The sequence below is a fragment of the Vitis vinifera genome, chromosome 18 (genome assembly GCF_030704535.1).
Source record: "Vitis vinifera cultivar Pinot Noir 40024 chromosome 18, ASM3070453v1".
NCBI classification, from domain to species: Eukaryota; Viridiplantae; Streptophyta; class Magnoliopsida; order Vitales; family Vitaceae; genus Vitis; species Vitis vinifera.
Genome location: NC_081822.1, coordinates 3,735,280 through 3,761,979, shown reverse-complemented (window position 1 = coordinate 3,761,979; position 26,700 = coordinate 3,735,280). Strand labels below are relative to the sequence as shown.

The 26,700-nt window shown below is 34.1% G+C and overlaps 3 protein-coding genes across 4 annotated transcripts; 1 reads left to right on the top strand and 2 right to left on the bottom strand.

The window, feature by feature from the left end:
- Positions 1–1,536: 1,536 nt before the first annotated feature.
- On the bottom strand, positions 1,537–10,625 carry LOC100255673 (auxin response factor 17). The gene is given in 4 exon segments (XM_002284292.5): positions 1,537–1,723; positions 4,381–4,540; positions 4,542–5,116; positions 9,093–10,625. Coding segments are annotated over 3 exon segments (1,779 nt in total). The 5' UTR covers positions 10,149–10,625; the 3' UTR covers positions 1,537–1,723; positions 4,381–4,392.
- A 2,959-nt stretch (positions 10,626–13,584) lies between these two features.
- On the bottom strand, positions 13,585–18,248 carry LOC100262554 (eukaryotic translation initiation factor 5). The gene is made up of 2 exons (XM_002285789.5): positions 17,887–18,248; positions 13,585–15,676 (listed from the first exon to the last, which is right to left on the bottom strand). Exon 2 carries the CDS (start codon positions 15,325–15,327, stop codon positions 13,975–13,977), a length of 1,353 nt encoding a protein of 450 aa, XP_002285825.1. The 5' UTR covers positions 15,328–15,676; positions 17,887–18,248; the 3' UTR covers positions 13,585–13,974.
- A 2,384-nt stretch (positions 18,249–20,632) lies between these two features.
- Positions 20,633–26,307, top strand: LOC100257428 (beta-1,3-galactosyltransferase 7). Of its 2 annotated transcripts, XM_002285790.5 has the most exons (11): positions 20,633–20,930; positions 21,154–21,250; positions 21,346–21,404; positions 21,491–21,702; positions 21,804–21,867; positions 23,974–24,046; positions 24,140–24,260; positions 24,377–24,464; positions 24,589–24,714; positions 25,120–25,229; positions 25,675–26,307. In XM_002285790.5, exons 1-11 carry the CDS (start codon positions 20,839–20,841, stop codon positions 25,824–25,826), a joined length of 1,194 nt encoding a protein of 397 aa, XP_002285826.1. In that variant the 5' UTR covers positions 20,633–20,838; the 3' UTR covers positions 25,827–26,307. The 2 variants fall into 2 exon arrangements, with proteins under 2 accessions (XP_002285826.1, XP_059590435.1); XM_059734452.1 differs by lacking the exon at positions 20,633–20,930 and having other exon boundaries at positions 21,210–21,250; positions 21,522–21,702.
- The last annotated feature ends 393 nt before the right edge of the window (positions 26,308–26,700 follow it).

Sequence of the window (26,700 nt, the reverse complement as noted above, 5' to 3'; positions counted from 1 at the left end):
CCGGGGTGAAGATGAGCAGAGGTTCATCCAATGTCATAATTACTGCTCAAGGCCCCAAATTTTTTATCAGACCGATTTGCCCTTTCGACTCATAATTTTAATCTTATTAGAAAATAAATAATAGGAAAAAAGGGAAAAAAAAATCAATTTCCACTTCCCCATTGTGGTGCCCTCGTCGCCTAATAAGGAAAAAAAAACAAAAAAAATCCATTCGACATTGCGAAAATTAAATTCACCTGATTCATTTTATAATAATTTTAAAAAATATTTTTAATTTTTATTATATTAAAATAGCTTAAAAATATTTTTTAAAATCATCATCAATTATTTAAAGGGATTTATCAAACTATTAAAAGTGTATATTTTAGGGAGGGCTCAATCGAAATTATTGCTTAGGAAGCTAATTCCTTGACTGAGTTTGATCGTTGATTTAGGGGTTTCAAGTGGACTTTTGGGTTTCATGCGCCCATGGTTTCAAAATTGAAGTCGTTACTAAAGTTTAAGACAAAGCCTCCTAATGTACAAAAATTTGCTGCACAAATTCACAAGGCAATTAGAGAACCTAGTGAACAGTACTTCAACATTCCTGATAAACTAACCTTGAGCATATGATATCCCAAATTTGTAGCCTAAAACTCTATCAAATCTAGCTACTTTATCTATAAATATTTTATTGGACACCATTCGTGTCTACCAGCCTAAAACTCGGACTATTTTCTTATCGTCTTATTGGGTAATTGTCATTTGTCATTATTAGACAATTAAGCTGGTGGTAAATTATTTTCTTGTTGGTCAAGTGTTATGACCTTTTAAGAAGTTCTAAATTTCCATATTTTTTTCTTTTTAGTTTTCAAATTAATTGAAATTTTGAATATTAGAGGTAAATATCCATTAATATCAACAAAAATATATTTAATATTATTTTATTTAGTAATTTTTATTATCTAAGATTTACTTTACTTTTCTGTTCTCACCGACTTCCAAATTAGAGGTAATTTCATTGTAGTGCAACGGATTTCTGGTATCATTCTCATTTTCCTTTTTTAATATGAATATTTTGAGGAAATAATCTTAGCAATTATGAAAAAATAAAAAATAAAAATTGCATCAAATATCATATGGGCTTGTTTAGACATGTTATATACTTGAAAATATTTTATTATTTTTTTAACTTTTTTTAAAAATATTTTTTTATTTCATAAAAATTATTAAATTTTGAAACAAATTTTAATAACACAACACAACTTTTTGCTTTTTGTATATAAGAATTATAGCAATTTTTAATATTAAGAAAAAAACTAAATTTTTTAGCTTTTTCTATATAGTAAATTTTTTTTAAAAAATAAACATTAAACTAATAAAAAGCAAAAAAGACAAACTATCCAAAAATTGAAAGCAAATTATTTTCAATAAAAAGTTCAAAAACACAAACACCCAAGTGAAGATAAGTGAAAATTCAAATCGATCTACTGTTGTGGGGATCTCACCGTAAGTGAAGCATGGACTTGGTTCAAGTTCTGAATAAACAATTAGATCTACTAGTGGTGAAACAATATATTTCCCTGCATTAGTGTCATCAGAATGGCTTTACAGCAAATTTGAAACTCCTAGACGGCAAACTAAAGTAAACTAGCATAGTGAACAGCAAACTAAAGTAAACTAGCATAGACACTACTTCCTGCAGAAGTCAAAATAGATTGAGTCAGCTTCCTGCCTCTAGCACCTACAGAAAAAAGGGCGTAGAGAATGTCAGACAGGTTGAGAGGGCGGAAACATAAAATTCAATATTAATTCTCAGTACACAAAAGTAAAAGGAACACGGGTTTCCTGATTCGAATCGAAGACAAGGTTCCAAAATAAATCTCCCACCAAACCAAAATTAACCCAACATCTTCTTACAAGTATTTAGTTCCTTTCAGCATCGACTCTCCTGTCATTGCACAGTTTGATTATGATGCAAACACCAGAAGTGTAGATCCCAATACCAATTATGACCGGGATAGGCTATTAACACCAATGATTTATAGTTCCCACAACTCTCAGATGTTTCTACAGCAACCTAAAAGATGCTTGGAACTTGTTAATCTATCCATGGCCTTGGTCTTCCTAGTATTTTTGAATCATAAAATGCAACAGGGTGTAAAATGGGAGTTCATCAAAATAATGTTTAAATAACTTTCAGTCCACCCTATTATCACAACGGTAGATCAGAAATTTTCATGAAGGGTGACATTTTGGCATGAATTTTCCAAGCTAAATACCCACAGAGAATAAACAACTGAACACAGCATATCTATGGATATCAAATTTAAGGTCAGCGAAAAAATTAAATAAATATATTGAGCAGTTGGACTAAGGAAATGGAAGAGGGTTAAATGTGGCCAACCGAAAGGTTTAGATCAGGGCTCATGAGCTGAGATAGTCCAATAGAATCTCTTCCTCTTAAAAGCATATCATGCAAAGATGAATCATAATTTAAATTACGAGCTAAAATTTCCAAAATCATAACAAAATTTTGTAAATCTATTATTTTATGTTGGCAACTTCATAATGATTTCATTTGTAAACATTAGCTTAGATTTTTCCATTTGAGTTCCTATGATCAGAGGTATCAAGTTGATGGGTTCAAGGTTGATGTAGTTCTTCATTATGATTTAAAACACACAACTTCATATCAAAGGTAACAGCCAGGTTGACGTCAATTTTAATCCAAACTTGCACAAAACCCTTATACATGAGTATAGAATGTATTTTAGGTGTCCTTTGAGTCCCTATCAATAGTGTCAAAGTCTGCTGCATGTTCGGTGAATTTAGGATTCATGTCTGGGCAAAAGATGGTTATTTTAGTGTGAGAGGGGGTCAGGAATCCATCTAGGTTCACACAAGTGAACAAAAGGTCATAACATGCTGAAAGCATTGCAGTAAAATCACTTTCAGTTCTGCCCTGGCTCACATGTGGACAGGGAGGCCGCATGTGAGGCCACATGTGTGCATGTGTAAATTCACAGGATTTGCTTATAAATAGGCTCTTGGAGATCATTCTAGAAACTTTTTAGATGGATGCAAGGGAGAGAGTTCACCAGGGCATTTATGAGAGAGATCGAGGGAGAACTTTTTCTTTTTCTAAGGTAGAAGTCTAGGGTATGTTATCAAGTCTTCATGATTTTTGAAGTTTGTAGAAGAATTCATCTCAATGAAGATTGGGTATCGAATCCTCAGACTTTATCATCATCTCTACAGTGCGAGATTTTGGAAGCAAATTCCAATTTGAATTCTAAAGCAGCACTAATGGTTTTATAATCTAAATGCATCAACTCAAATGGATCATATAAATCCATATGCGATAAAACTTAAGTGTCTCACATATCTCTAAGAAGCAAAACAAAATACTATTCAACAAGGAAATGATTACAAAGACTTTTCGAAAAACATTAGTTATGGTATATTTTTAATCTCTTTGCTGGTAAGTGAAGTAAAGGTGCATCACATAAAGATCATAATATCTTACCTGGTTTAAGAGACCAACACGAACCTCAATTTTTACATAGAAATATTTTAAGTTTCCTAAAATTTTTAAAGACTTAACTGAGACCTTTTTACGCTTGAGAATCACTCAAATTACTGGTTATAATGTCTTAAAGACGGACTATAAAGGTCGTTTAAAGTTCCTCAAAGGCGGCAAAACGAGCATGAGTGAATAGATGTGGATGCAGGAGTGTGCAAATGTGGACATATGTGGAAGTCCGGATGCTCATGTATCCATGTCCACATGCCCTGTCCCTTTGCTGCATTTTCAAAAATCATGCTAACATGCTACTGCCCGATAATTTTTTGACAAGCAAATGATAATATATTATACATGTCAATTAAAAGTAGGCACACATAGTAAGGAATTATAAATCTAAGAAAGAAAAAGAAACAATCAATGATTAAAATCCCTAACTAATACTTAGTGTTCAACCACTCAATGAAATCTACCAAGGATGGGGAGCCAATGTGAACACCATCCTCCTCAAGAGACCCACGAGACCACATGTAACTTCCTGTGTACTATGTGTAACTCTTTTTGATTGGCAAATTTAGTATATATGGACAATCATGTGGTCGCAAACTGGACCCCACCTGCCCAAGTTGCAGCCCTAGTGATTAATTTGATTTAATTGAATTTTTTCATTTACGTGTCAATTGGAATATGTCTCAACTTGAGAAAACTTCACTGGGTTTGACAAAAGGCAATTCTGATGACAACTAAATTCAATCCTAAAAGTATTTTTTCAAAATTTAAAAAGTGAACAAGTTACAAACAAGTTATTTAATTTTGAAAGTAAACTAACATTAAGATCCACAAATTCAGTAAAACCTAGAAAGAGGCAAGCATACCTGTACAGCTTCTTATCTGCATAAAATAGACACATCCACTTGAAAAGATGAGGATATTTGGTGGACATCAAACCCATCAAGCAGCTTTGTATAAGAGTACGTCAAAGAAAGATCTAGTGAGTTGTTGACACAGTTAGCTTCATTGTATTTTTTTACTACCATCTTCTGTGCAACCATCAGCGCTGCAATTACCTTCAACAGGCTGCTTTATATGAATGACCTTGCCAAACAACTGAAATGAATGAATACCAACTTTTGTTGAGGAGTTGCCATCCTGATTTCCAACAGGTTTGGTACCAAAGAAATGCACACTGCCCTGGCTATCTGGTGATAAGTTGTCAGACAGTGAACTGCCTATGTTCAGCTCAGTAGACACAGTGTTCAACTTTGTTGCCATGTCATCCAGTGAATTGATGGTGCACATCTGATGGGTATTTTCGCTTGTTAAGTTGGATAAACTGGATACATAGAAAGAATCTTGCCTGGCTCCCTGCATGCCAGCAGGAAAAGTGTTATGATTCAACAATGAGGGGTTCAAGATTCCCATCACTGTATCAGCCATAGGAAAGAAGATTTCTCCCTCTCCATCACTTGGTAGCTCTGGACTTTGAGCAATTCTGAATCTCTTTGCTGGGGGTGGTGTGGTATGAAATGGTGGTGTGGGCATAACCAATTCAACTTGCCAAGGACTCACTCTCATCACATTCTGCAGAACTTCAGGTTCATCCCATGTAACCTTGACATAGAGATCAAGAACAAGCAAACCTTCAGGTCAGACAATTAGGGAGAAACAAGGGAACAGAAGTAGGATATATAGGAAATGGTATCAAATTTTCATCATAATACTTCTTACAGCTTTAAAACAAACTATATACAGATTTATATTCCACCACAATTTCACAACTATAAAGGGGGGAAAAATGCTAAAGTCTTATAAATTGCCAAGTTAATCATGTAGCACCTTGAAAAACATCAACAATGTGCTTTATCAGTCAAATCTCTTCTGTTTTTGATTGAAATTAGACAACACATAGTATGTTGGTGAGACCTGCATGGGCCATTATTTTTATTTTTTTTATTACCTATCAAAATAAAAAAAAAAGTTTGTTGGCAGCAGGTGCTACTAATCATGGTTGCTACAACCATCCCTAAAGGCTAAATCCCAAATCCCAACATTTTCCTCCAGAAAATGAATCTCCTCCTCTGCTATCCTATTTCCACAAGTCATTATATTTATTTCGGTTTTTTTCCCACTCAAACTTGGAACCTCCCACAACTCCACCACAATCCCTTACCACTTGAGCCAAGCCTCAAGATATGTATTGTATCTTTCTATAGTTCAAGTAGACACCAGGCTCACATTGGCACAAGGTGTTTATGATGCAAACCAATAATGCCTCAACTGAGTGGGTAACTAGCCAAATGCAAATTTTTTACACTTGTGCAGCCAGCTACATGCCTTCTCCTGGCAAAATTTAACTGATCACCCCCATGCTTATCCTCTGAATTGTAACATCTATTGCAAAGGGATCTTGCTCTCCGGAAATCTAACATGTGAGTTAAAGAGTTATTAAAAATAAATAAAAATGAAAATAAACAATCAAACACCAATGCTCTATTTCGAGTTTAAAAAATCAATTCTTAAAGAAGAGTACAGAATGTAACATTGCTACATAATGATATATATATATAAAAAAAAAAGCATTGCTTCATAATGATTCACCAGCATATATTGTTTCAGAAACAGATTTTAATCGAGGAATGAAAGACTAGAGAGGAATGAGAATTGCTTCAAATTAGAAATGCTACAATTAAAAACAGGAATAACAACAGAAAAGGGAAAAGCATCTACCAGAGAAAAAGGTTACAATCAGGCTTCTCATTTTTGTGTCTTGTAAGTAACTCCAAGTCTACAGAGCACACACAATGAACAAAGATACAACACAAGATGGGAAGTCTAATGTAGCAAACCATTTTTTTCTTAAAAAAAAAAAAAAAAAGGAAAAGAAGAAAAGAGAAAAGAAAGAAAGAAAGAAACAGACAGTATAAGGACACAGAAATCTGTTATGTGCATTTGACACATGTCTGTGTGTGTGACAAATGCACCATCATAATTATTTTGTTTAAATTTCTTTACTCACAATTTCAGAACTTCGTAGGTGACACCCAACAAATATAACATATAACAATATGTCATATAATATTCCAACAGCCACTGCCCTTATTTTATTTCATTCTAACTTCTTCACGATTCAAACTTCCAAAATATTGGTACGTTGTGCAACATGTGAAAATTTTTTCTAAAATTTCATAATAGAACATTTTTGCAGTATTTCTTCCAAACTTATAAAGGGAGAGAACAACAGGATATCCTTCGGTTAAAAAATGAAGGATTTGGTTTATTATTCAGAATTTTTTTTATTTTAATTGTTTTTTGATAGGCAAACAAAACTGATATTAACAGTGCCAATCAAAAAAGGGCACATCAAATAACACAGAACATACACAGGAGTGCCAAACAACAATTTACTCACCTTCAGAATCTGAAAGCAATATTGCTAGAACCTCAAAAACATGTGAATGTTTTACATATACCACTCAGACCAAAAATAGCCAATAAAACTACCAAGCATCCAAAAGTAAAACCATATAACTTATGCAGCTCATTTCTAGTGAGCTTTGTGTGCACATTTTCCCCCCAAAACCAGAAAAAAGGAAAAAGGAGGGAGAGAGAGAGAGAGAGGAAATGTAATTGCTCATGTGCCACATGTCCAAAAGATCCTCACATGGAGTGGTCCTTAGTCCTTTGACTAAGGAAGCATGGAGAAGGCAGAGATGAAGATTTCAAGGATGAATGAAATCCTATTTGATAGAAATAGAAGTACCAAATTTCACTTGTAAATTTAAATGCTTTTCATTATTGCATTGCATTTCCCTATTCTATTGGTATTTATTAAGTTTTTATTTTGAACAATAAAATACGGATGTCATTTCATATATGCTCACCAAGGAGCAACATTTCCCCATTATTCTTTTGATAAATTTCTACACTTTTCCATCAATTTTTTTTTTCTTTTTTTGATGGGCAAAGAACAAATATATTAAAAGGCGCCAACAAAAGGGACACAAAAGTATGCATGGTGACAATTTTCCATCAACTTTGACATCATCCTCCATACATCTATAACAACTTTGTGTTTACAATCATCAGTTTTGATAAACACTGGCACATAAATCCTTGTCTGGCTTTAGAACCAAAGAACCATATACTTCTTATAAGCTTTTAACTGTTAATCCCAAAAAAAAAAAAAAAAAAAAAAGCAAGGGCAAAATACAGCAAGAAACCTGCTTTTCAAAAAATGCAACACAGAATGGCTACAAACATTTCCTCTTACTTTGAATCTAAAAATCTCAATTTAGTTAGCCATCCAAAGTCCAAACATCGTCTAAAAGAACAACAACAGGAAGGCCACGTAGCCATCTATCCAAAAAAAGGAACAATCATATCAGAAATGATCCAATGTATAATGCATTATCAACAAACCATGGGACAGCTTGTTTACTTCTGGTCATTGAACAAATTAAACTTTGATGAGAGTTAACTTTAAAACTTTACAAACAACTTCAATGGCACGAATAATTGAAATAAGTTTCCTCAAGTGTTGTCTCTCACACTTAATCTCCTAGAAAGGCTTGATTGATATAAAAGCCTTAGTAATCAAATATCTGTTGATATGATATAGGACTTCAAAATTATCAAAACATACCTCCATGGCAACATCAAAGGAGAAAAGCTATAAACCTCCCCCATTACATCTTTTTATCAAAATATATATTCCCATATTATTCTTGCACATCCACAAGCCATCTGGCCAAGCCAAAGGGTAATCTACTAATTATTTATCGAGACACCACAGGAATATGATGAGTGTTAAAATAAGATTAGATAACCTAGACCATAATCTAGACCACTTAAAATCTAAACTAGGTTTAAGATGCCATAAAGGTATCATCACTAGAATTTTTATCTTTCCTGAGGTCCAAATCTGTTACCTCCACAGAAGCTATAAAGGCAATACAGCTTGGATGATTTGGGGTCAAAACTGGTTATTTGTATCTTTAAAGCATTGATTTTGTGGCTATCTATGTATTGGTTTTGGCATCATAACTACACATTCTCTAGAGGTGTCTGAAGCTTCAGAACCAGAAAATGCCTGCAGGCCTCTCAAACACCTGAACTACATAAGATCTGATGATACCTGATATTATTGGCATGACTATCACACACCCCACATAAAATACAATGTTAGGAGGATGGAGAACTCTGATGGTTTGATGATGATGATGATGATATAAATATTCCTAGATACAAGGAAGGGATCAAATCTGTGAAGCAAATCCCCAGCCATCAAGGGCACCGTGAAAAGTGGAGTCACCTTTAGAGGCTTGCAATGGATCACCAGGTCACCGTATTGCAGGATTAAAGAACTTCAGGAGACTGCAGAACTTAAGCATTTATACCTCGATCTTTTGTTAATTAATTAGCCAACAATAAGTATAACTAGCGTATCTACACACATGACACAAGTCACACAACAGCGCCTATTAAACGTTTAGAATAATAACAACCAAAAACAATCCAATTATTCCTATCATCTTGCTCAAATAAGATGATGGTAAATTCCACCCAGGGAAAACAGAACAAAGTATACCTGAAGCATGCGCCAGAGGGAGCCCCTCCAAGGCCCATTATCCATAACCGTAGCAGACGAAACTGTCCCTTGGAACAATGAAGTTTTGGATGAATCCTCAGTCTCCATCGCCATTTTGACCCTCATGCCTCCAGTCCAGAAGACACTCAGCGCTTCCTCCACCACCTCCGCCTTCACCACAAAGTCAGATGACCCTACCCGTGGATAGTAAACAACCTCGAACGGCATGCCCTGCGCTGCCAATTCTGCAGCCACCGCCACTTCCTCCGCCCGAACCCTACCACTGCTGCTCCTTGAGAACCCCTCTATGCTCCCAACCTCCTTCGCTTTCACAGCACCCGCCAGTGCACTCCGAAAGCTCCACCTCTCTCCATTCCTGTTCCATCTCGCGTCCCTCCTCACCCCAATAAACAGTTCGCTGTTCGAATTCCTCTTCATAAATACCACCGAATCTCCTGCTACTAATTTTTTATCATTCACAAACTTGCTCCAACCAGTGGTGAGCAAATGCCGCCTCGGCGTGCCACGATAAATGTGGCGAAAATCCCACTTCGTACCACGAAGATCAGTGAACAACAAATGCTGCACCGGCGGATCTGCCTGAAAATTCAAGGGCGGAAATATATAGTCCGCGCAAAACCTCGGCACCGAGAAACCACCGCCATTGTTGGCGTCGCTCGAAGTCAGAATCTTGACAAACGACATAACCTTATCCTCCCCTTCATCTTCCTTGTCATCATCACCATCCCCCACCCTTCTACGTTCCATAGTCCCAGACTCCCAAGATCGACCAACAGGCTCAAGCCTGATCTTGGCAAAGACCTCATCCGTATCTTGATCCGCGAGGAACCAAACGGCGACAACACGACAGAGGACAGAAGGTTTGGAGAAGACTAGAGGGGAGAGGACGGGAGGGGAAGAGGCTTGTTCGACGTGGCCTTGGGGAAAGTAATAAACCCTAGAATGAACGGCGGGGATGTGAACGGATTTCCCGGCGCAGGCTCTCCATATGGATGGATCCAGCGGACGGAGCTCTGTCGCCGGGAGGGGACACATTGCTTTAGGGTTAGGGTTTTGGAAAGCTAGATGGCTGAGAGACAACAAGATTAAAAAGAAAGCACGCGAGATTGAGATTTAGCATAGAGTGTTTGAAGGCAGTTGGAGAGAGGAGTGCCGTCTCGGGGTCGGAGAAACGGGCAGCGCAGCAAAATCGGAGGAGTGGGGATCGGGGACTCAAACAAACGCCCTTCAACATGTCCCGAATTTACCACTCTATCCCAGACACCCCACGCTCAGTAGGACAGTCTGGTGGAATGACCACCTATGGTGTTGCGCAATGTAGGGAGTCCAAAGACTGACTAAAATCGACGCAGCTCATTAAGTGATGAGAGTAAATCAGTTAAGAGAGAATATCGGAAGGGAGAGAGGAGCTTTGAGTAGACAAGAGACAGAAGACAGAGCCAGTGGAGGAGTGCCAAGTCGGCATTGGTCCAGGGTGTCGGGTTGTTGGGAGTGTTTGTTTGGGCGCGACTGAACCGGTCGCACACCCAGTACTGCACCACTCATCTCAATTTATTTTTTATTTTTTATTTTTTAAAGATATTATTAAAAATTATTAAAGATAAATTTGAACAATTTAAAAAAAAAAAAAAAAATTACATTGGGAGTGCAAAAAACAGACATTCTCCCTAGGGCACATTTTATGGACTTGGACTCCTATTAGGCTATTACACTAAGTTTCTGCTTCAATTCATGAACAAAAAGCATTGTTTATTGAATTCTAAACTCCTTGGTAATAGATAGAGTCTCATTCAAACAGAACATTCTTCGGCATATACAACATTTGTTTCTTACCGTCATAAAAAACTCAAAAATTGAAATAATTGTGTTCCATTCAAAAAATAAGGCCCAAATATCTAAATCTTTCAAAAATACAAATATAAAGAGTTTCTACTAATAATTATAAAAGCAATATGAAATTTTTTTCTATTTTCTTTTTGTTTTCAATTTATTATTTTTTCTAAAAAAATATTAATATAAAAAAAATTCTAAAAATCCAAAACAATTGGCAATATGTAATTTTTAATATTCTTTTTTTGTTTTAATAAAAAAAAAATCAAATATACATATCATACATAAATACTTTACATTCTTTATTCCAATTTGCATGGACACTCTGAAAAAATCTTCCTCCAACTCATGGTATTTTACACCGAATCAAGGAGAAGATTAAATGAAGGAAACATGTAGCCGACTTTGATTTTTGATGCAAGAATAGTTGTACAATGGAAGATGTTACCATAATTTTAAATAATAGTTCTCATCAAGAACTCAGATTGTGTCTATACCTAGGCTTGGAATGAATCTCATTTTCGGAGTTATAGAACTCAAGTTGGTATGCTTTAACCCCACATTTTGATTATTACAAGATTAATAAAATAAATACTCTTGTTTCACCTAAAGTCCTAAAACTAAATTAGATTATAAAAAATTAGGTTTATTTTAGCAAATGCAATTCAATTCTACACATTCTCCGGTTTCAAAAAAATAAGATAAAAATAATAATAATAATTTCCAATTCAAGGAAATACTTGACGTACTACAGAAATCATATTAATTTTATCATCGATTTTTCTTAGTCATAATTATTATGTAATGTAAGTTAAATATTCAAGACAATAGAGATTGACAATCAACCTATAACTAAAGGTTTCTAGTTCGAAATAGAGGGAATAAAAAATTTATTGTCTTTCACCACTCTTTTATTCAAATATTATATAATACCTTATTTATAAATAATCACACTTAGCTAAATAGAAATTCTTAATAACAAAACATAAAAATATTCTTTCACTTGACTCTTCAAATATAAAAAACTGAAGCAACCATTTAAAATAAAATATTCTCCTTGACTTTTATGGACTAAATCTAATTTTATTTTTTAGAAACCTTTTAAATCAAGTATAACTTTCTAACATGTCTCTTAAACTTGATTTATAACTCCGAGAGTCATCTTATCCTTCTAAAATCTTCAAACGTTAAAAGTTTGGTAAAAATATCTATAATTTGATCTTGAGATTTTGCAAATTTTATTTATAATTCTTTCTTTAAAATAAATTCTTTAATGAAATGATATCTTGTATCGATGTGCTTGCTTTAGTCATGAAAAACTATATTTTTTTTATAATCTAATTATTGTTATTCATGTAGATTACTTTCAATTCCTTTTTGTAGCAAATTAAGCTCAATTAACAATTTTTTGAGCCAAATTGCATGACATAAACACAATGTTGCCGAAACAAATATTAAAAGTTCACAATAGATTGCTTCTTTGAGGTCAAAATAAATGTGGTATCTCCCATAAGAAACATAAAGCCAATAATACTCTTTTGATCATTCAAGTCTCCACCTCAATCCTTATTACCATACGAACTTAAAATTGTTAGAAAGAGGATAATATAAACCATAAAGAATTCGTTTTGTTGTCATTATGTGAGTTACAATTAGTGTTTTTATATAATGACTAATAAGTCCAACTTTAAAAAAACTATCCAACCTTGTACAAGTCAAATAGCATATGCTTCTGACTAAGCTTTTGTATTGTATTGGATCTACTTTTTTTCATTTTCATGTCTTACCAATTAACTCCACATTCTATTGATGTGTTCACCAAATTACATATATTCATGTCAAACTTATTGAGAATTTATTTTACATAGCCTTCCTGAGAAATAAAAATATCATTTTTAGGTTGTCTCACTTCTATGTTAAGACAATATGACATGAGACTAATATCGATCATCTCAAACCCTCGAGTCATTACTTCTTTGAAGTCATCAAATATAATTAGTTATTTCCAATGAAGATCAAGTCATCCACATACAAAAACAAGTAATATACCACTTTTTTTTTTCGTTTACTTTTACGTGGAGAGCATGTTTCATAAGGGCATTTAACAAAACTATTATCTTGAAAATATTTGTCGATTCTACTATTCCATGTTTTTTATACTTGTTTTACTCCATACAAGATTCTTTTTAATTTTAGAACTTTGTTCTCATACCCTTTCGTCATATAAACCATGGGTTGTTCCACATACACTTCTTAAAGGTGGTCATTCAAAAAAGTTGATTTCACTTCCATTTGAAAAATCTTCTAATTATTTTGAATGACTGAAAAGATGATTAATCTTATAGTTTCTAAATGAGTAATAGGAGCAAATGCCTCATTATAATCAGTGTCGTGTTGTTGTCTGTAACCCTTAGTTACCAATCTTACTTTGTATCTCTCTATTTTTCCTTTTGCGAATTTGTTCTTCTACTTCATAGAGGGAAGAAACATTGTAGTTGTCATTTTAAACACCACAATCTCATTCTTTTTCTTCTTCATTACACTCGACATATCTGCTAATGATGATATTTTCATTGTTTGGATTGTATAATTTGTAACCTTTACAAGTAGTCATAACCAATTAAAATACATTTTTCACTCATTAAAAGAAATAGCACGTTCATTCAACTCATAAGCAAGAAATTAAAACTTTAAACAGGTGAAACATTCAAACCGTCTAGACTGCACTTGGGGGGATGGGAGGGAGACACCAGACCCCAAAAGCACCAATGACGATACAAACAAAGCATTTGAGAAGCCACAGCTCTTAAGCAAGAGACTATGATTCTTAAGCTTAGTCTAGAAACAAGCACAGTAGCAAAACTACCACTACTACTATGTCTTTTATACTGCAAACAACCAACTGCATTCAGCACCACTCCAAAAGCATTATTCATCACAATGACAAGCCATAATAACATTTCTTGCCTATAACCCTTCTGCAGTATATAGCATAAATCAAGCCCAATTGAGCAGAGAAGTGCATCCAGAATCACTCCTCTTCTGATTCAGACTCGGCACTCTGGAGCCATTCAATGAAAGGCTTGACATTCTTCCAGATCTTAGAGTTCTTATTCCCACCAGCCAAGCCCTGCTTATACCACTCTAGTATGAACTCTTCCTCCAGCAAATCATTGTCATACAGCGCTTTCAGAACCAAGCCCACCTCTTTTACTGCCTCAGGATTTGATTTCCCACAAAAGGACTCAATAGCACGCAGCAGAATGGACTGCGAACGATCTTCCTGGGTGACTGCTGCCAGGTAGGTTTTCTTTTTGGCCACCTCTTTAGCAAGCCCCTTCCCAATGCCCATAAATAGAGCTTCAAACAGGGCATCAATGATTTCTTGGGAAGTCCCTGAAAGGGATCCCAAAAAGTTCTTGAGTTTGACTGCAGAAGGACCCTTCTTCAGATACTCTTTGATTTCATCAACAAGCCTTTCTTGATTATTACCTGATTTAGTCCCATTTTGGGCTCCCTTGAGCTCAGATTTCTCTTCATGTTTCGGGGACTTCTTTGTTGATTTTGCCTTCTCTTCATCCATAGACAGCATAACCATCCCAGCGGTAACAGCACTCAGTTGTTCCTTGATTCGTTGCTGAGCTGCCTCCACAGATGGGTCCGTTTTCCATTGGACATCATCATCACTTTCATCAGCAGGTTCTGTTTCATTCTCATCAGCCTGGCTACCAGTTGGGGAACGATCCTCATCAGATACACTGGTGGTCTTCTTTGTTGATGCAACTTTGGAAGTCACATCCTTGGAACTAACTGAAGAGCCCTTTTTCTTCACAGCCTCTTTTTTCAGCTTCTTCTGCTCCTCATCAGCAGCCTCCCCTTCCTTGAGCCGCTCCTTCTCAGCCCTTCTCATTGCCTTCTTGTCTTTTGATGTTTTCTTTTGCTCAGGAGGATTCTTGAGGATAAATGTTGTGAGCTTATCCCTCATATCGACATCTGAAACAAACCCACATGCAGCACATTTCAGGGTAATCATCTGTGTCTTGGTAATGACTATTTCAGTTTCAGGGTTCCCACAACCATAGCACTGAACATATTTCTTGATAAAGTTTTCAAGAAGCCCAGCAAGCTTTGGAGTGTCATGGGCTCCATTGACATGGGAAGTTCCAGTCCTTTCATCAAATTTGGACTGCGCTCCAAGCTCACAACCAAAATACTTGGTTGTGTAAGATGCAGGTCTAGCCAAGGCCTTTGCAATATCAACCATGTTGACCACATTAGTCTTGATTCCATTCCCTCGACCTTCAATCTTGGTTATCATTTTGGGCATCTTATACCTATAGAAGGCATCATCCCTGTTTCCAGCACCAATATTCTGCAAAGCCATCTTTGCCTTCTAACTGAGCGGATTTATCAAAAGGATAAGATAGCAGCAGTATTCTCTCTTACGACAAAAGATCTTTGTTTAATACCGGACAAGTTCCTTGCAGTAGAAAAAGGCCACATAAACCTGCAACCCTGACTGCTGTTGTAATAGCCCTGAAATGGCCCAAGATGCATGCAGCTAATGCTCTCTGAGTGATGTCTGTACTTTTTTCTGGACGTAGGACAGTACTCTCCAAGCAATCCAATTGATGACAAAAAGAGAGAGGTCCGTTCAGACATAAAAGAAGTCTCAAACTTAACACCCTCCACTTTGACAAACTGCAGATATAGCAGATTACACTGCAAACTTCCTGAAAGGAAACAATCAAGTACATCTGAAATAAATAGACATATTCAGAAGAATACCCATAAAAAGCATATGTTCTCAGCAACAGATCAGGAAAAAAACGGCAGTATCATCTTATATTATAGCAATTAGATCTTGTTCATACATCTCCCAACAGAACTAATAATAAGTAATAAATATGAATAAGCTTTTTTATTGTCAATCACAGCTGTGTCAAAGAACCATGTAGTAAGTATTGAGTATAATCACCGAATTTATCAGAAGGTTTCATCAAGGAAAAAGGAAGTGAAAACATCAAAAGAGAGGAAGGATAAAAAAAAAAAAACGAAAAACAAAGAATATCCAATGACCATTAAACTAAAAGAAAAGACATGATGAGGATCTACTGTGAAAAGATTAATTGGCTCTAAGCTCCCAAAGGATTTTATTAAGTAGATATAGAAATTAATATTTGCAAACAAATTTATTTGAGTTGATTCCAGTATTCCAATTCAGAAGCTGGAAGCTCCTCCCACTCACTAATTTGTTCATGTTCATCACAACTTTGTAAGTACAACAAACCATCCATGTGAACTTTGATTGTTAGCAACCAGTTAAAGGGAAATATCAACAAAAATCTGTTACATTAGAAACTTAAGAATAACTATTTCAACTATTGATCAAATCATTTTCAGACATCCATTCTCAAGGCATGAATGGCATGAATACTTGTGCAGATTAAAAAGGATAAGGCATGAATACTTGTGCGGATTAAAAAGGATAAAGCATGAATACAAACATTACTCGTACTCTAGAACATGTACAAGCACATGAAGATAGATGCAGAGATATTCATAAATGCACCTAGACATGCATGTCATACATTCCTGTGCATCTCCCATGCTAATCCCAGCAGATTTTTTATTCTCCCTTACAAAGTTGGAATGGTACACAAGGTGTGCAAGTGAATACTGAATTCTATTCACATTTTATAGAATAAAAATCCTACAGGAATAGATATGAATTATACAAACAGATGTTGAAAGTAAATTGATCAAATATTCCTCCACAGATCACATCAACATCACATTTTTCAAAAAGGGCTGATTCAAGGCATGTCATTTTAATATCCCACATGCTTATGAACTGGTACAAGTGAATCATCAATACAAAAATAAAAACAGAATTGAAAAGCAAATCAAATTAAACAAAAACAATAATATTTATTTCCATCTTAACAACTACAAATTAACTTTTGCATAAAATCCAGACTACTGGATTTACATCCCGGTCAAAAAATTTACTGCTCCCAATATCATATCATCAGAGTTCATTTTGCAACAAAGTTAACAGCCAGCTTATATTCAATTTCTGACATATTTAAGGAGATGTAAAAGTGGATAAGCAGCCATAGAATTATAATCATCAAAATCAGATGGGAAATTGATAACAAATCAAACCAATAGAAAAATCTCAATATGATTATTACTTATTTCCATCTTAACAATTGCACATTAACGTTTACAGAAAATCCCAACTACTGGATTTACATCCCAGTCAAAAATTAACTACTCCCAATATCATATCATCAGTTGATTATGCAAGCAAGCTTATATTTGATTTAAGAAGATGTAAAAGTGAAAAAGCACCCGTATAATTATAATCACCAAAACCAGATGGGAAATTTCTATCAAACCAAACCAATAGAAGAATCCCAATATAATTATTATTTATTTCCATTGTGACAATGACACGTTAAGTTTTACACAGAATTCAGATCCCAGACATGAGCTTCAACCAAATCTAAACAAGATTAGTAAATCAAGACATGGATTCAGATCCAATTAACAGAACCCGAAATCATTCCAGTGAGACGTATCAGAAACCGGTGCTCATGCTACAACCGAAAGAAATCATATGTATTAATAACCGATCAATAGAAAATTAGAGCAAAACCATACAGAACTCAAGAAAACGAGAAAATTAATTCTAAAACAAGAGAAATAACAGATCTATGCCAATTCAGCATTGAGAAACACAAAATTAAAAATATATATATATAAACTTGAGATCTGAACTAACAACAACTAAGGAATTGAGCATACGTGCAATTACAGAACAGATTAAATTGCAAAAACACAATCAAGTTCAACGCCAACAAAATCGATTAAAATCAGAATATGAATTTCTAGATTGAAACGTGACAATAATAGAAACTTAGGCGATAGGCTATACCTTTCTGAGATTGTCGATGAACCCTATGCCTCCGGTGTTGCGTGATGGAATGGAAAAGATGACCGAAAGACGACAATTTATAGGTGTGAGGAGAGGAAAGAGAAGATAAGAAACCCTACGCGTGAAGAATTGGAGTAAGCCAAACGGATCCTTCTAGATTCCGATATTTACAAGATTTACCCGATTGTTGTTCTGAATTTTCTTTTGAGGTGCTTCAATTTTGTGGTTTTATAGATTTGGCGTACAATTTTTCGTTAATTTCACTTGACTATTTTCTTTCCCTTTGAACATTTTGCGATGATTCTTTTACTTTTTGGAATTTCAAGAACGCATCGTTTGAAACTCAACAGTCTAACTACCGTTAGGTGACATTATTCAATACGGTTTTTAAAAAATAAAAAATAAAAAATTTTGAAATTTGAAAGTGAGCGACCTTGTTTGTAAGAATTTGAGATTTCCTTCTGCGCGTGCATGAGTGTACAATTTTGGTATTACTATCTATTATATGACCAAATTTTATTGAATTAATCAAAGAGATCTGTAGTACAATTTTATTTTTTAAATGAAAAAAATTAACAAAATAAATAAAATAATTTAACACACAAAAAAATAATATGAATATTTTCCAATAATATTGTAATATTATAATATTCTGTCTTTTTCAATAATATTATATTTTTATATTATGAAGTAATTAATTTTAATAAATAAAAATATGTGGTAATTGATTATATCAAAATTGTCTATTATACTATAAAAATAATTAACAGAACAAATAAAAAATAAATTTAATTTAGTTATTTAATTATTTTTTAGATAAATTAGTTTATATCAAACAAAATAAAATACTTGGTTAACTCATTAATTAATTATACTATTTTATTATAGTATTAAAATAAATAATAGAAAAAATAAAATAAAAATAATCATCAAATGAAATTTGATTAATTTTTTGAAGTATTATGTAAAAAAACATTGTTTGATAGAGAAAACTTTTTTAATATTTTAAATAATTTATTTGACAATGAATTTAAAAAGCTCTTTTAACTTAAAGAGTATTTTAAAAAAATTAGGTGTTAAAACATTTTTAAAAATCTAAAAAATTATTTATAGTATTGAAATATTACTTATAGTATTTTTTTTATTAAAAATATTTTATAGGTGATTATGCTAAAAACATTTTTAGAAAATGGTGTTTTTACTCCGTGTTTTTATTTTAATTGTTTTTTTTAAGTGTTTTTAGAATTTTCATAAAATACTACAAATAAATTTTCAACACTATAAATAATTTTTTATATATTTTTTAAAGTGTTTTTAAAAATTTATCAAACACTTACTTAAAAAAAAAAACATTTTTAGGTAAAAATATTTTTTATAATATAATTACTAAAAAACATGTTTGATAACGTAAAAAAAGGTTTTTAACCATTCTAATATTTTAAATATATAAACACTTTTCATAATTACTATAAATTGTAACTTAATAATGCATTAGACATATTCTGAAAAACGTTTATATTATTTCTAATACTTAACTTAAATGATAAAATTTTTTAAGTGTTAAACATATTGAAAACATTTTTTAAAATCACTCTCAAACAGATTAAAATATCAAATAAAGTTTTCTTATTTTCATATTTAAAAAAAAATTGGAACAAAAAAAAAGTTATTTAAAAAATGAAAATAAAAAATAAATATTATAAAAGTTTTTCAAACTACAAGTAAATTAAATTTTTTTTATAAATAATTTTTTTAATATAGTAATATTCGTATATGAAATGTTTTAAACTTTTTTTAATATTTAAAAATTTTTATAATTCAAAATATTAAAAATATCTCCTAAAATAGTTGTAAACACGATTTTAAGAAACCTGATACATGGATAATAAAATCTAATATTCAATAACTAAATTTTATCAGTAAAAGAAATTGTGAATTGACTAGACTATCAACAACATAAATTTCGTTCTCCTTTACAGCGATACTTATTTTATTTCTGTATGAAATTATTTAATTAGCTCGATACGGTCTCCGATGCAATAATTTTCTCCCATCCTCGCTTGAAAAAATGGTGGTTGTGGCCCTTGTGGGGTTGGGAGGAGCGGGCGTGACATGAATGAGCGAAAGCGACGGTTGCCATCCTTCCACGTGTGTGGTTTCTATTTTTTTATTATTTTTATTTTTATTTATATCGTTTAACATAGAGTTGATAAAAGGATCATCAATAGTGTATGAGATTGAATTTCAAAAAGATTGGAAAATAAAAATAAATAAAAAATTAATTTTTATTCAAAATAAATACAATAGAAAAAATAAAAGTTGAATGAAAACTTCACCGTTACATGCTATCATATTTGAATTTATTGGGTGGTATCACATGATATCAAATAAGATATCTTTTCATATTATATCAAATTGAGTGATATGGCAAAATATTTAATAAGACAAGAAAATGTCACGCTTATATTTGATTTATAAAAAAAATAAAAATGAATGAAAAATTATTTATAATTAAAATATTTAAATAAAAAATTTATTTATATTAAGCCATATATATACTAGTATTATTTTATGGTATATTTTAAAATATAAATGTAACTGTTTTTAATTAAAATTATCTGTATTACAAATTAAGTAAAATAAAAAATAAAAAAGGAAAAAAATTAATAAAAAAAATAACTTCTATGGTGGTCTTGTATATATTATTATTTTTATTCTTATTATTATTTAAAATTTCATAATAAGCGAATCAAGAAAACATCGACGACACACTTCCGTGACAACTAGAAAACATCGTTTAATTAGGAGTCGAAGCCGTCACGTTAGAACACTACTGGACGCGTTTTGGGAGTTTAAACGGAAGCTCTGGAGCCTGAGATTATCACTGCGCGTGAACAATCTCGAACAGTTCAATCTCTCTCTCAATTCAGCAGCTCTCTTCTCTCTTCAACGATGAAGAACCGAAGCAGCAAAAAATTCTCTGCGAAATGGATTCCTATTATATGCGTCCTCTGCTTTTGCTTTGGAATGCTCCTCACTAACAGGTCTCTCTAAGTTTTTCGGTGAATCTCTTGAAATTTTTATTTAGTTGGACATGTTTAGCTCATTAGTTCATGAAATTAACATGCGGTTTGGATGATCTTCTCCACAGATCGCAGATCTTTAGTGATTTTCGTTTATTTATTTTTGTTTTATTTTGATTTTTTGCTGTTGTATTTCATCGCACTACGTCGGTGGACATTGATGGCGATTTTGATTGTGTTGCAGATTGTGGACTCCACCCGAATCCAACAGCCAACTGATTTCGAGGCGTCAACATGAACAGGAGCTGCAAATAATTTCCGAGGGTTGCACGACCAAGAAGGTTTGTTTCTATTATCAAAATTCTCAATAAAGTTCAAATATTTTGTACCCTTTATTTGATACGAATTTGATTTATTTATTATCATATCACTACAGAAGCCGACGCAAGAAAGGGATGTAATGGAGGAGGTGCAAAAGACTCACGAAGCAATTCAGTAAGTGAACGATCGAGGTTTGTTCTTTGTTGTTGTTTCAATCGCAATCTTTACTTATAGTCTGGTCCACTGTATGGATTTGTTAGATATCTGGACAAGTCGATTTCAATGCTTCAGATGGAGTTGTCGGCAACCAGGAATTCCCAGGAGATGAGGAGCTCGGACGGATCTGGTGCTATCTCGACTTCATCTAGTGGAGTCTCAGAAAGGAAGAAGGTGTTTGTGGTAATTGGAATTAACACTGCTTTTAGCAGCAGAAAGCGGCGTGACTCTGTTAGAGCAACTTGGATGCCTCAAGGTATAGGATTTTAGATGTCCGTCATGGCATTTTTTGAGTTAATTTCAATGTTAATTGAATGGTTCGCATAGTAATTTGCAGAACTGATATCTTGTGTTCAGGGGAGAAACTTCTTCAATTGGAGCGGGAGAAGGGAATCGTTATCAGGTTTATGATTGGCCACAGGTAATTACTTATCTAATTCCCTCTCCATCATGCGGTTGAATTTATATTATATGGAATTGTGGGACTGCATACACATCTTAAGTCAACAAAGTATAGACACTTGAATGAAGGTAAAGATGTGGTCTTGGAGTGCTGTATGAGATGCAATGTTCAAATTCTGAGAAAAATAAAGATTGTGAATGGTGAAATTCTTAGATTGAAGCTCAGAAATGCCAGGAAAGGAAGAACCAAACATGATTCATGTTTTTGGCAGGCCTAATTGATGATTCTTGGTTAAGATAGTATGGTCACTTGCAAATAAAGCCACCAATGGCACATATAAGAAGGAGCATGTGGCTGTACACACATGGTTAATAGGAGGATACATGTGATCAAAATGTTTAAATCTATGCATCTATCGGTATGATATTTGTATAGCTGTAACAGTATAGCTTTGACAAGACTTTTGACAGTGATGGGAATGAGGATGAAAGACTGAGTGGAGGGGGGTGGTCCAGTTATGATTAGAGACTGCAATAAGGCCGTTACTGCAGCACATTGCCTCTAAACATCCTTCTGTCTTCTTTCAAGCTAAATTGGGCATGTACTGCTATTTCACGGCCTTTGATTGACATCGTATGCAACATAATCAAGCAAATTGTTCATGTACGAGGAGATCTAAAACTGATGTTAACTCATTAGCCAAAAGTTGTGTGGTTTGGTGTTTGGGTGCTTTTCTTTGGGGAATCTACAGAGCAGACTTGTCTGGCTGAGGTTAAATAATTTGCATTACTATCAGTACTGAGCTCTGTTTCCCCTTTCCTATAAAAATGATGAAAGATATAGTGTAAGGTATTATTATTGTCTGGCATCACATGTGCGTTTTATTTTAGTTTTTGGAATTTTGTGAGTTAGGCTGCTTTGAAGCACACTTTTTGATGGCTGTCATTTTGGTAAGATCAGAGTAAGTGTATTTTTTAGAAGAGATTAATGGATTGGTGGATTTGCTATAGAGAAAATGTATTCATCAGGTTTTTTAGGCATCTTTTTTCTTGAGGGATCCTTGTCTCTCTTGGTCTTAGTGGCTGATTGTGATCTTTTCTGCTTCTCCCCATAAAATCTCACGCAACATTGCTTGGTGCCTGGCAACCTCCTATCCAAGATTATGTTAAATTTAACTTTGCTAGCTGTTCTTGGGGTGCACCAGCCAACTGGATCTTGGTGATTTGTTGAGGGGTTATTTTGGTACTTCTCCCAGTTTTTTGGCAGGAAGAAAATCTTTTAAGGTTATTAGAAGGTGTCTTGGTTGGTTTGGAAGAAATGCAAGAAATTTCGACAAAGTTGTCACTCATTATTATATTGTTTTCAGTTAGTTGAAAGATGGTCTAGTAGATCCTTGGAACTTTTTCTAACCTTCTCGAGGTTCTAGATATTTGGGGATTCATGGATTGTTCTTTTGTATACTCATCAAGGTAACTTGGAAAATTACCTCATTATGAAGGGATGTGGGGTGGTGGGGTTTGGGGTTAACTTCCAATAGACATTTCTTTGGGGAATGTTTGCTTCCTCTTCTTAGTGTTTGGTTGAGAGTTTAGTGTTCATTGTTGGTTTTCTTTTTGTGTGAGCTTGATCCAGTTTCTCTTTCCTCAATTATTACCATTTTTTGGGTGGGGGTTGGGGGAGTGGAGGCAAGGAGAATTATGATGAATGGCGTTATGGCATAATTATATTATATCATGCATTCAGATCTTAACAAAATTCAAATTGGGTAATACAGAACTTTGACATTTTATGCTTATCTCCCCTATCTTTCTCTGGTATGCATTTTAGCACTAGATCGCTACATCAAGTCCCAAAAATTGATGAACTAAAAGCTACTGAAGGGGGATCGTTCCAGAAATGCAGATAAAAGCAGGGACTCTGTTTCATGAAAATACCATTTCTGATGGATATGACACATGATGGGAACATATCTATAATAAATGCTATACTAAATCTCTCTACCTCTCTATTTCTACATATATCATAGATCTTATGCATGCAATTGGACATTAATATATTATTAGCATAAATGTTCAGCATTTTACTGAAATAGGAACTGATCGGATGAAATTTCCATTGATTCAGTGCAACACCCAACAGCATCTTAGATCGAGCCATTGATTCTGAAGATGCTCATCATAATGACTTCCTCAGGCTGGTAAGGAAGCATAAATTGAGTTGCTCTATATTTATCAGAAGATTTGAGACATTTTATCAAGATGTTGGTTTCTGTACTACATTTACCTTGTAGGAACATGTTGAAGGGTATCATGAATTGTCCGCAAAAACAAAAATATTCTTTTCAACTGCTGTAGCAAAATGGGATGCTGAATTCTATGTCAAAGTGGATGATGATGTCCATGTCAATTTGGGTAATGAATCCCTCTTTCCTTTTTTATCCTCCACAATACTGAAAATTTGGACAAACCATTGCCAAACTTGGGTTTCTCAAGTTGTTATTCTTGTTGTGGTTTTTTTTTTGGTATAGGTATGCTAGTTGCTACTCTTGCCCACCACCATTCAAAACCAAGAGTTTACATTGGGTGTATGAAATCTGGACCTGTTCTTTCACAAAAGTAATCCTCTCAGGCTTGTAGATTGATTAGAATCTCTCTTCAACTTTCTTTTTGCCTTTCTTTGTCATTCTTTCTTTCTTTCCTTTTTTTCCCCTTACACATTTTTTTCCTGCTCGTCTTCTAGGAATGTAAAGTACCATGAACCAGAATACTGGAAGTTTGGAGAGGAGGGGAACAAGTATTTCCGGCATGCAACTGGGCAGATTTATGCAATCTCAAAAGATCTGGCCACATACATCTCGATCAACCAGTAAGAATTGAGTTTTTTTTATATGGAATTAGCCTGTTTGGCCATTTTCTGAGCTACCATATCAAAAGGTCTTGCAATTCATCCCCTGGGCATGATTTTCACAAAAAAATTTTTTTTTACAGATTTTCATTCGAATATTAAAAATGTTGTGCACAAATTGGTTGACTTGGCCGATATTTTGAAATATTTGAAATAAATTTTGACATGCATCAAAATCAACATGCCTTGAAATCTGTTAAAATCTAAACCCATGGGCCATGACCATTACAGTTGAAACTGGCTGATTTTTAAGTGTATAGTATACCTAACCCGGAGGAAAGCCTGATATGGTGAAGTCTTCCACATTAAATAATCTTCTTTTTTCTGAGACATGGTTAAAGCTCTGGGGGTGTATTGTGAATGCAGGCCCATATTGCACAAATATGCCAATGAAGATGTGTCTCTTGGTTCGTGGTTTATCGGTCTTGAAGTTGAGCACATTGATGAACGCAATATGTGCTGTGGGACTCCACCAGGTAATGTTTTTTTGAAGAGAGATTTAATCAGATATATCCATTTCCTAACACCAAATTGATGCATTCTTAAGAACTGTAAATGGAATTGGCTTTTCTTCATTACTGGAAGATCCACCCTTAGATACCCCTACTCAAGATTGTTAGTGCCAACAATCTGTCATTGGATATTATTTTACCTGTTGATACGGATTTCACTGGCAGTTATTTAAGTGTTTCCAGAATCGAAGTAACTTGATACAATCAGGCAGCCCAATATCATCTGACCATCCTAAGCTATTGCTATCTCACTGATCATATGGCATAGGCCTGTTAAATGTTGGGCAATAATCTTTATTTGCAAGTCTGCGTATCTGATTTTTTGACCATCCTAAGCCAACCCATCCCTAATGTTGTTAATGGGTAGGTTCCTCCTCCTAACATCTATTTTCTCTATCTGCTATTGCAGATTGTGAGTGGAAGGCCCAGGCAGGGAATGTCTGTATTGCATCATTTGACTGGAGCTGCAGTGGAATTTGCAACTCAGTAGAGAAAATCAAAGACGTTCATGCAAGGTGTGGCGAAGGGGATGGGGCTGTTTGGAGTGATTTTTTAAATTAAATATGGCAGGAAGGTGTTTATTGGGCAGTGAGGGGGTGAAACCATTGATTTCCAGTCAGCTAAAAAGATAACAAAGGCAGTTGTGGGAGAGAAAGAAAAGCACGCAGAAATAGCAGTCCAGTCTCTTCCACATTTTGGAAAGCCTTGTAGAGTTGATTAGCAAGATGGAAACTATTTCTTTTACAGACTACTGGCTGTTGATTAGATTCGGCATTGATTTAAGAAAATCGATTTTTTTTTTTTTTTTTTGGGAGCAAATATTAGAGGTTTTATTTATTCTTTATTGTTGGAGTTGAATGTACATGTAATTGGGGTGTTGGGTGTTGTAACATACACAAAAGAAAGATGTCTTTAAATTAATCCCTTCTTTGGACTGCCATCCTTCATGTAGCGGGAGGAAGATGACGTTATTGAAGTCAATTTTCTTCTCTGATTGTAACTTCCATTGGTATTGAAGTCATCAGATTTATAGTTGGTAATCCTTCTATTTCTCCTTGTGATAAATATCATATCTTTTGATTTAGGAAGCTGCTACATCTAATCAAACACCCCACACGTTGTGCTGGCTTGCAAGATTCCTCTTCCCATCATGGTTGCATACCTTTCTATTTATTTCTTTTTTAATTCTTATCTGTAAAACAGGTTCTGTGTTCCACAAGCTCATTTGGAAAGGCTGGATCTAAGCTGTCATCCTGAATTTTGGATATTAAACCTCAAATCAATCATACCACACTAAACACAAGTGCTCTGATTTTTGTTTAAAAAAATTATTTACTATCAAGCATGTATTGTATATTCTTATCCTAATTTTATAAAAGTACATATTTATTTCAATATTATTTGCGGAAAATTTTTGGACGAATTAACTAATCAT

Excerpts from the sequence above, each read along its gene's own strand:
- LOC100262554 (XM_002285789.5), bottom strand. The coding sequence starts at position 15,327 with ATGGCTTTGCAGAATATTGGTGCTGGAAACAGGGATGATGCCTTCTAT.
- LOC100257428 (XM_002285790.5), top strand. The coding sequence starts at position 20,839 with ATGAAGAACCGAAGCAGCAAAAAATTCTCTGCGAAATGGATTCCTATT. Across the intron at positions 21,251-21,345 it reads AGGGTTGCACGACCAAGAAG|AAGCCGACGCAAGAAAGGGA; the intron begins GTTTGTTTCTAT and ends ATATCACTACAG. Across the intron at positions 24,715-25,119 it reads ACATACATCTCGATCAACCA|GCCCATATTGCACAAATATG; the intron begins GTAAGAATTGAG and ends TTGTGAATGCAG.